This window comes from Saccopteryx leptura, chromosome 3 (assembly GCF_036850995.1).
Source record: "Saccopteryx leptura isolate mSacLep1 chromosome 3, mSacLep1_pri_phased_curated, whole genome shotgun sequence".
NCBI classification, from domain to species: Eukaryota; Metazoa; Chordata; class Mammalia; order Chiroptera; family Emballonuridae; genus Saccopteryx; species Saccopteryx leptura.
Window position 1 is genome coordinate 226,173,961 of NC_089505.1, and position 10,937 is coordinate 226,184,897.

General features: G+C 42.0%; 1 protein-coding gene across 2 annotated transcripts in view; it reads right to left on the bottom strand.

The window, feature by feature from the left end:
• The window catches only part of CHMP3 (charged multivesicular body protein 3), an 81,873-nt gene extending 70,936 nt beyond the window's left edge, over positions 1–10,937 (bottom strand). The window contains exon 1 of one of the 2 annotated variants that reach the window (XM_066377757.1): positions 10,782–10,937. In XM_066377757.1, coding sequence (XP_066233854.1) covers positions 10,782–10,826 — 45 coding nt within the window. In that variant the 5' untranslated portion in view covers positions 10,827–10,937. The remainder of the gene's footprint in view (positions 1–10,781) is intronic. The other variant, XM_066377758.1, reaches the window with a different exon arrangement.

Below are 10,937 nucleotides of genomic sequence, written 5' to 3' on the forward strand. Positions count from 1 at the left end.
AGTACCTTTAAGGCCTATAATCCCCAAGGACACCAGCCCTCCATTAATAACCCTGCAGGTTAATTTGCAAGTATCTATTGAGATGGGAAAATTTCAGCTTGAAGTGTCCAAAAGTGGGGACCTTGTGATCCTTCCTAAGTGATTTTCTGCTCACTCAATTAAAAAATGCCAACTCTAAAATTAATATTAAATGAACGGAAAGCAAACATTGAAAATAGAAGCTTCTGGGAAAAGCACAGAAATTCTTTGGGAAAAAAAAATTTAAGAGACTGTCTCTAAAATAATGAAGGCCTTTGAAGTTAATGAATACTAACTCCCCATTCCTCTCCTTCTACAGCTTCTCCACTGTATTTGCTATCTGAGCTTTCTTGTACAGACTCCACCTCCCCTTCTTCTTCCTTTCTCTTCTATCTCTGCCTCCTCTACTACCACTCACTACTGACCTAGGGGAAAATAAAATAGGAATTCAGACAAGAAAAATCCAGGAATTCTAGTAGCTCCCTTTGAAGAAAAGCTGGTTTCAGGTAGAGAGGAATCAGGAATTGTGTATGTTCCTTAGACTAGAAGAGAATTAACTTACATGAAAGATTTCACTGATTTTATCTGGGACCCTGATGGGTTCCAAAGAAATTTAAATTTTAACTGTTGGAATATCTGATCCTGGCTATTCTGATCTATTCCAAATAATACATTTACTGGTTTCTAGGAGCCAAACAACAGAATTTACATAGCTCAAACGTTTGCAGTAATGATGAACGGGTCAGAGAAGACAAGATGGCGCTGGAGTAGGCGGACGTACCAACATCCACCTCCCAGAACCAAAGTGGATTACAAACTAATTTTAAGACCTATCATCTGGAAAAACCAACTTTGGACTAAACTAAGAGGACTCTTCAACCAAGGAATACTGAAGAAGCCACACCCAAACTGCTTAGTGTATCCCAAGGTTCTCTTTACCAAGCCACAGTCGCAGAGCTCCAGGGAAAAGCAACCTGGTCTCATCTCTCCAGGCAGAGGAGAACAGAAGCTCCATCTCCACACATGCTGCAGATGGCTTTTCCAGTCTACCTGAATCATTACCAGCTAGAAGCAGCGGTCATTGGGACTTGGACGTGAGCTGCAAAGTATAGAATTGTGACAACAATTCCAGTGCCATGAGAACTTTTCCTGGATTCCTGCTCCTTGGGACAGCTCCTAACAGACTTAACTGGGGTTGGGTTGTATTTTTCAGGGATTTGGCATGGTGTTGGGGCCAACTTGGACTTGGTGAACATGTTAAGGACACTACTCTTTTATGGATTCTTGCTGTATTGGCCAAGTTTCCTTAAAGGCTTTAATCACTGTAAAAAAAAAAATAGAAGAGTGGATAAAGAAGATGTGGCACATATACACCATGGTATACTATTCAGCCATAAGAAATGATGACATCGGATCACTTACAACAAAATGGTGGGATCTTGATAACATTATACGGAGTGAAATAAGTAAATCAGAAAAAAAAAAAGAACTGCGGGATTCCATACATTGGTGGGACATAAAAACAAGATTAAGAGACATGGACAAGAGTGTGGTGGTTACGGGGGGGTGGGGGGAGGGAAGGAGGGAGAGAGGGAGGGGTTGGGGGAGGGGCACAAAGGGAACTAGATAGAAGGTGACAGGACAATCTGACTTTGGGTGATGGGTATGCAACAAAATTGAATGACAAGATAACCTGGACATGTTTTCTTAGAATATATGTACCCTGATTTATTGATGTCACCCCATTAAAATAAAAATTTACTTATAAAAAAAAATGATGAACGGGTCATCCTGTTTTAACTGTGGCAAGCTTGGATATATGACTAAGGATTGTAGAGCACCCAAGTAGGAGTCTTTTTATTGTGAAAAGCCAGGTGTTGGGCAGATAAAATGTATTATGCTCACTTTGTTAAAGATGGAGGCCGTCGCCCAGGTGATATTAATGTGTGTTGAGAATCCTTGTAGTCTGGGGCTTGGTTTTGGGATTAAGCCTTTCCCACCCTTTTGATGTGGGGTGGTACAATCCAATCATGCCTCAGAGAAGTGACTTTGTATTAGAGACTTCTCTATTTTGTATATTGGATTAGAGGTTGTGAAGCTACACTATAAAATGGGGATGGAGTGGGAGCTGGGGCTCTTGGTTCCGGAGATTATCATTAGAAGAGAGAGCAGAGGAGAGCAGAGAAAGGCCACGTGGAGGAGGTCAGGAGAAGCAGCCAAGATGATGCAGTGCTGAGTGAGATGCCATTTTGTGTAGAGTTTGTATTTGGGATAAGGAAGGAGATGGGGAACAGAGGTGAATAAGTCTGGTGAGCTAGAAACCTTTGATTCTAGGAAACTCGGATAAGTCAGTGGCTTTGTGAGCACTGAATGTGACTGGGTTTTGGAGCCCAGTGTGTGTTTTTACTTGCCCGCAGGGTGCAAGCTAGAATTAAAGACTATGGCCCATCAGTTTTTGGCTCCGCTGTTTCTTTACCGACTGTCCGAATTCAATGCGAACCTGCATAGGCCAGAAGGCTGCTCTGATAGTGGTCCTGGAATATTAAAAATGTTACAGGTATCCCTTATAATCCAACAGGACAGGCCTATTGAACATGCTCACCACACCTTAAAAACCTATCTTAACAAACAAAAATGGAGTCAGAAGGAGAGACTCACCCCAATAGAACAATAGTATAAGGCTTTTTTTACTCTTAATGTTTGAACATTTCCTCCTCTGGATTTACTGCAACCTAGAGGCATTTTATACAAGCCAAGCAACAGCCTAAGCCTCTCATGTTGTACCAGGATATGAGCTGGCCCAAAGTGGCAGGATCCAATCAAATTATTAACTTGGGGGCGAGGGTATATTACAATATTGTCATCAACAGGTCCTCTTGAAATACTAGTGAGGAAAGAGAAATGAGAAGCCTCATCCTGAATTGGCATTAGCCCCTAGAAAGCAACCTGGTTGCAGAGATCCAGAAGCTAATAATGAATCCATCTCCGGAAATGAACCCAGAAAACAAAGACACCTATCTCGCTCCCAAGCACTGAGGGAGCACCCGACATCTCCTGGGATACTTTAAAACATCTAAGCAGGCGTGCTAAACAATTTTTACAAAATACAGAAGTGCCTGTAAACCCCTAAAAACCTGTTTCTCTCTATGCTTGCTCTTTACATTCCACTACAACCACCTAACCATCTTCCTCTGTTCATCTTTACTAAAACAAAAAAGGGGGAGCTTAGGGAATCACCCATCTAACCATGAACCCTCTATGACTTGGATTGGGGAACTTTAGTTAAAAGCCCTGAGTGAATGTCTCTTGGATGCAAACACCAAGAAGCTGTGTGAGTGAGTGACCTTTGTGCAGACACAAAGGAATGCATGTGAAGGGGCTTTACAAAATTAGCCTAGAGCTTCTAGATGCCCCTTCCTTTGTGCTTGGTAATTAGCAAAAGAAAAAAAGCCTGACCAGGCAGTTGCTCAGTAGATAGAGCATTGGACTGGGATGCAGAGGACCCAGGTTCAAGACCCCAAGGTTGCCAGCTTGAGCGCCGGCTCATCTGGTTTGAGCAAAGCTCACCAGCTTGGACCCAAGGTCGCTTGCTTGAGCAAGGGATTACTTGGTCTGCTGTAGCCCCATGGTCAAGGCACATATGAGAAAGCAATCAATGAACAACTAAGGTGCTGCAATGAAAAGCTGATGATTGATGCTTCTCATCTCTCTCTGTCCCTATCTATCCCTCTCTCTGACTCTCTCTCTGTCCCTGTAAAAATAAATAAATAAATAAAAATTTTAAAAAATGTTTTTTTAAAAAAAGAAGGAATGTTCTGACCAAATTAGCCCTTTCTGCATGTCAGCAAAACGGCCATTAATCATTCTTTCCCCTTATCATCTGGCCTCCCTCCCTAATAATCCTGTTACCTCTGTTCTGCTTTGGATCAATAAAAGCTAAGGGAGAAGGAAATTCAGGAGGTCTTCTTTGCCTCCCTTCGCAAGCCTCCCCCTCTTCCTCTTGACATCAGTTTGTGTCTTGAGTAGGTTTTTTCCATGCAACACTGGTAGTTCCCAGCAGGCTGAAGTACTAAAAGAGTTCACCTTTTCTTTCTCCCCTTTAACAATGCTTTCATTTCACAAAAGAAAAACAGTCCTCAACTATGTTATGTCTCTTATTACCTTGATACATTTCCTAAGAGGTAAAATCTCTAAAGCACAACTGGACATATAGAAAATAGGGACAACTGGAAATACAGGTATAGGTGTTGAGAAAGTTCGAATAACTGTATCTAATGCTTATCAAATTCTTATGAAAGTATCAAGAGTTTTCCAATACTTGTTTCAAAAATATTGAAGAAAAACCTGAGTCATCAACTGGTAAATCATTAAAACTAAATTTTACAGTAAAACACTATGCTTGGCCCTGGCCGGTTGACTTGGTGGTAGAGCATCTGCCTGATATGTGGGTGTCTTAGGTTTGATTTTCCCGGTAAGGGCACACAGGAGAAGTACCCATCAGCTCTTCCACCACTCCCCCTCTCGCTTCTCTGTATCTCTCTCTCTCATTCTCTTCCTCTCCTACTGCCATGGTTCAATTGGAGCAAGTTGGCCCTGAGTGCTGAGGATAGCTACGTAGCCTCAGCCTGAAGCACTAAGATCTCGGTCGGTTGCTAAGCAACAGAGCAAGGGCTTCAGATGGGCAGAGCATCACCCCCTAGTGGGCTTGCCAGGTGGATCTCCTCAGTTGGGGTGTAAGTGGGAATCTGTCTCTGCCTCACCCCCTCTCACTGAATGAATGAATAAACAAACACTATGCTTTTCGGCAAATGACACAGAAATTCAAAGAACTGAGTAACAGTGACATAACAAAATGTACATTACAATTTCCTTATTTATATTAATGTTTCTCAGCCCCTTAGTTTAATAAAACATAAAAGAACTTTTTTCTGGTGGCAGCACCTCACAATGAGGATATCTTTTTGTACACCTGCAGCCATGCCATCCAAGGGTCCTCTGCAGCTGTGAATAAGGTACCCAGTCTATGGTATTTTGTTATAGCAGGAGACTAAGATGGTACATAGTGGAAATTAAATTCCTCTTCCCACTTTTGACCCTCCATTGTCTAGCTCCCCTCCCTACAGACAATCTCTGTAAATTAGGATCTTGTGTGTCCTTTAAGATTTAAAACATATGCAAAACTAGAAATTAGTGCAAAGCAAAAGCAATAAATACAAGAGGCCTATTCTGATCTCTTGGGTGAATACATAGAAGATAGTCAACCTGGCTATATTTCAAATGTGTAAGTACTTTCTCTCACTACCTCTACTCATCAAGCCAGTATTTGATAGGCACTTTACTCTTTTAAGATAGTTCAACACTATGCTGGCCCAGTCTACAATAAAGAAAAACATGACCCTTTCTTTCAAGAAGCTCACACTTTTGCTGAGAAGACAAAGTAGAAAAGAAATATTATTCCCAGGATACCCCATTTTCTAGTGTCGTTGTGATCTCCTGAACTCTGAAACTGAGCTCTGTGGCTCCTTCCCCTCCAACATCAGCATCTCATCAAACCTGCTCTTTTCCTGAATTCCCTCAATTTCAGTTCATGGTAGTAACACTCAGGGGGTGTTGTTAAACAGAAACCTAATAGTCATCTTTGCATTCTCATCCCACATCCAGTAGTTGAACAAATTCTGGCCATATATCCCAAATACTATATTTCTTTTTCTCTTTTCTTTTTTTTTTAAGTGAGAGGGGGGCAGTTATACAGACTCCCTCACGTGCCCTGACCAGGATCCACCTGGCAACCCCCATCTGGGGCTGATGTTCGAATCAACTGAGCTATTCTCAGTGCCTGAGGCCAATGCTCAAACCAACTGAGCCACTGGCTGCAAGAGAAGGGGAAAGGAAGGAAAAGCAAAGCAGATGGTCACTTCTCATATGTGCCCTGACCAGGATCCACCTGGCAACCCCCATCTGGGGCTGATGTTCGAATCAACTGAGCTATTCTCAGTGCCTGAGGCCAATGCTCAAACCAACTGAGCCACTGGCTGCAAGAGAAGGGGAAAGGAAGGAAAAGCAAAGCAGATGGTCACTTCTCATATGTGCCCTGGCCAGGGATCAAACCCGGGACATCCTTACATGGGACTGATGCTCTATCCACTGAGCAAAATGGCCAGGGCCTCAAATATTTCTAAAACTCATCCTTATCCCTATTTCCACTTAATTATAGACCTGCATCATCTCTTACCTGAGTCATTGACTAGCCTCCATACCTAAGTCTCTTCCCTCTAACTTACTCCAAACCACTCTTCTGAATGTTCCTCATCTTTAGTAGGCATGGCACACAGTTCTTCACTAACCTGTCGTCTACCTATCTCTCTGTCATTCCTGCACCCCACTCAGATATAACAGTACTTCTTCTTCGAAACACTCTGAACTTTTTTTTCTAGTAACTCCAACCTATGTTCCACAATTCCACACCTTGTACAAGTAGTTTCCTCTGCTTGGAATGCCTCCCCTTTCCTAACCCTACACCAACCCATCCACCTGGCTAATAACCTCTTGTGATTAAGACCCAATATCTGTTAATCGCTCCCTCTACTGTGACATCACAGATCTTGTATACATATTATTTACCATAAAATATAAGTATCTGCTCATGTCAGTCTCTGCCAGTAAACTTGGTATTCTTTGAAATTGTCATCTAATTTTATGAACCTGGTGTTCAACCCAATGCACAACAAAATAAAAACAAAATAAATGTTTGAAAGACTTTATTCATTTTAGAGAGGAAAGAGAGAGAGAAAGGGAGAGGAGCAGGAAGCATCAACTCCCATATATGCCTTGACCAGGCAAGCCTAGAGTTTCAAACTGGCAACCTTAGCGTTCCAGTTGATGCTTTATCTGCTATGCCACCACAGGTCAGGAAAATAAATGTTTAAAAAAAGAGATAAACAAAAAAAACCCCAAAATAAATAATATGTATAAACTAAGAGAATGAAACTTTATCATCTTCTCTATTTTCCCTTCTCATTTTCTTCCCTGTTTTGATAGCACCCCATAACCATGAATCATGGCCCAGTCTAAGTTATATATATATATAATTTCAGAATTCTGACATCATTGAAAGTGACTACTCTTCCCAAAGGCTAAATCAGTGAAGTCCCTAAATAAGAAGAGCAATTTTCCAACAGAACCTCTCCAAGAGAGGAATCTCTTTCCTTTTCTTTTTCTTTTTACAGAGACAGAGAAAGAGTCAGAGAGAGGGATAGATAGGGACAGACAGACAGGAACGGAGAGAGATGAGAAGCATCAATCATTAGTTTTTCATTGCGACACCTTAGTTGTTCATTGATTGCTTTCTCATATGGGCTTTGACCGTGGGGCTACAGCAGACCTAGTAACCCCTTGCTCAAGCAAGCGACCTTGGGTCCAAGCTGGTGAGCTTTGCTCAAACCAGATGAGCCGGCGCTCAAGCTGGCAACCTTGGGGTCTTGAACCTGAGTCCTCTGCATCCCAGTCCGACGCTCTATCCACTGCGCCACTGCCTGGTCAGGCGAGAGGAATCTCTTTTCAAACAATCTCATGTCCTCCCCAGGAGAGTCACAGGTTTCTAAATGAATTACAAGATTCCCTCAGCCTCAATAGGCCCAATCTAGTCTTTGCTTGAACACTTTTTTGTTTCCAATAGAATAAGTTTCACCATTAAAATGTCTTCATGAAAGCGTCTGAAATGCTTGAGGGCAAAGACTTTAAACTGTAAGGCTTTTTAAAAAAATATCAATTGATTAATTTTTAGAGAAAAGGGAGAAAAATAGAGAAACGTCGATTTGTTGTTCCACCTATCCATGCATCCACTGGATGAACCCCACATGTGCCCGACCCAGAATCGAACCCACAGCCCCAGCACGTCTGGACGACACTTCAATCAAAAGAGTCACCTGCCAGGGCTATAAGGCTTCTTATATAGCTAATGTCTCCCTAAGTGGCCTTGGAAACACTATGTACTCATTTTAGGACTGTTTGACTTTAAACCTGACTTAATCTTACTCTGATACTCATTCATTGCTCAGTATTTATAATATTTAGCACCTACTCTGGCGCTGCACAATATATCAGAGCTCTGGGAACACCACCCACCTTTTATCTTACTTGCCTGACCTGACTTGTTACCTGACTTAACGGCCTAAATGACAACCATGATGGTGTATCATGGTTGTACCTAGCCTCTGTTTATCCTGTGCTGGAACCAAGACCCACATGCCCTCATCTTCTAGCCCCCAGTGGAAAATATTTATTATAAATTTATCCTAACTCATGAGTTTTTCAGCTGAGACAATAGCCTCTAGTCAATTCTCTTTTTTCTCTAATTTGTCTTCTTTCTCTGCCAACATTAATTCATTTTTTTAAAAATGTTTTACTTAGCTTTGAACATATTTTTTCTTGTTCTCCCTCTAAAAAGAAATTAGCTAAAACTGAAACATCAGACATTACTTCTTATTCAGCTATGACTCTCAATGCCGTGTCTGTCAGCAGCTCTACAGAGAAAAAAGTATTTGTCATCTTAGAAAGTGCTTTTACAAATGCTATGCTAAATACTGTAATTATAGCAGGTGACAAAACACTTTCCTTGGTCATAAATCGCAAGTTATAAAGAGAGCTTGATTGAAGCTGACACAGACACTATTCTGACAAATTTGAACAAGATATAATCAGAACTGAAAAGGAAGACTGGAGTACTGTGAAGGGGAACTTGAAGAAAATCTTGGGAAGGGTATCTCCAGCACCAATTAATGTAAATAATCTAATATAAATAGTCAAGAACCAATTCACAGGAAAGAAGGTGTGTGGAAAACATGACAGTGGAGGACCAAATCATTTCTGATTACCTAAGTTTGAGGGTGATCATTGAAACTCCTGAATTTCTATAACTATATACGTGGTACCCAGTCCAAACTTGTAATACTTGCTTGATAAGTTCCTTAGCTATTTTATCTTTATAATCACCTTCTGGCAGGCATAATGTATTTTAAAAAACCAATATCATGCATCAAATTGGAGATTCTCTGGTGTTATTTTCCCAGGTATGTTACCTCACTGGAACAGTAAATTGACATCATATTCTTAGCAATTATATTTATAATCTAAAAATAGTCTGTTATATAAATAATCTGTATAGTAGAGATCAGTGTAAATGATAATGAGACCATTTTCCCAGAACTGTATCTCTTTCTATAAATGGCAAAGCTAAGGCCAAATAGTGAAGGTAATAATCTCTCCCCAACATCAAAATTACACTTCTAAAATAACAAGCATCTTATAATACATACATGCCACAAAATGTGTATCTATATAATGCTCTACATTTGAAAAGTAATGTAACACTCTTTCCTCATTTAAGCTCCGCAATTTTTATTTTACCCGGGAGTAAAGTGAGTAAGTTGCCTGAGGGAACTATTTATTGAGTACCTACTGTTCTAGAATCCATGATTAACAAATATAATCAAAGTTAGCACATTATATGCAAGCAACTTCATGATGCATGAAATTGGTTTTAAAAATATTCCTGCCAGAGATGAACAGGTAAGATTATTTATTAAATAAAGTATTTTAGCCTGACCTGTGGTGGCGCAGTGGATAAAGCGGCGACCTGGAAATGCTGAGGTCGCCGGTTCAAAACCCTGGGCTTGCCTGGTCAAGGCACATATGGGAGTTGATGCTTCCAGCTCCTCCCCCCTTCTCTCTCTCTGTCTCTCCTCTCTCTCTCTCTCTGTCTCTCTCCTCTCTAAAATGAATAAATAAATAAAATAGAAGAAAAAAAAATAAAAAAAAAAAAAAAAATTAGGACATTTAAAAAAAAAAAAAAGTATTTTAGGGATCTTGTCAGAATTTATATTATTCATCAGATCTTCAGTAGGACCCAAGAATTTTCTAACAAGCTCCTAGGTGACGCTAGACGCTGGCCTGTACTTGGATAGCAAGGTTGTAAAATCTACAAAGAACCCTAGCTAGCACTGCTAAGACTTCACATACTATTATCATTCGTCCTTGACAGACAAGACTAAGGCACAGGGAAATTAACTTTTAATAGGTCACAAGATTGATAAGCGGGAAACCAGAATTCACACTTGGGTAGACTGACTCCGCAGAGCACTCTTAACCACTGCCCTTTATATCTCAGACAACAGGCAGATCAGAATTCAAAGCCAGGGTCAGTTATCTGCCGTACCATTCCTCCGAGTCGGGTCTTTCTCTAATCAATGTGTCTGGTCAGTAAAACGCCCAACGACAGCAGAACTAGAAAACAACTTCCCCTTCACTTGAGCAGGAGAGGGGGACCGTAGGTAGCAGCCTTGCACCGTCCGCGAGACCTGAACCCACGCTCTGAACAGCGGCGAGTCCGCCGGCCTCAGAGGGTGGCGTCAGGGGGCGGGGCCTGAGCCAGGAAAAGGTTCCGGGGAGGACGTACCAAGGCACGCAGTGCGGGGTTTTTAGGGATAGGACTAGGATGCGGCCTCCAAGCCCTAGGCCGAGGCCGAGAAACTCTTAGTCCAGCCCTCGGCGCCTTTGAAGAGGGAGTGCTAAGATACTGGGGTTCTCTTTCGCCACAGCTTTCTCCTTAGAAACTCTTCCTCCGGCCCCTCAGTCGAGTGGGAAGCCCCGGAAATGGCGGCCGAGGGTTACCTGGCCTGACGGGGTGGAAGTGTCCAGTCGCTTTACCAACTCCACTACACCCCACGCAAATCCTCCCACTCTTTTACTGCCACCGTAGCCCTTACCAGCTCTTTGGGCGGCTTCTCCTGGGTTTTCCCAAACAGGCCCATAGCTTACTGAACTCGTCTTGCCCCTTCCGGTTTTCGTTCCCTGCGCCCGACAGGTCATGGGCAGCCGCCTGGGCGGGGCGGCGACAGGAAAGGAGTCCAGGCGCCCAGAGA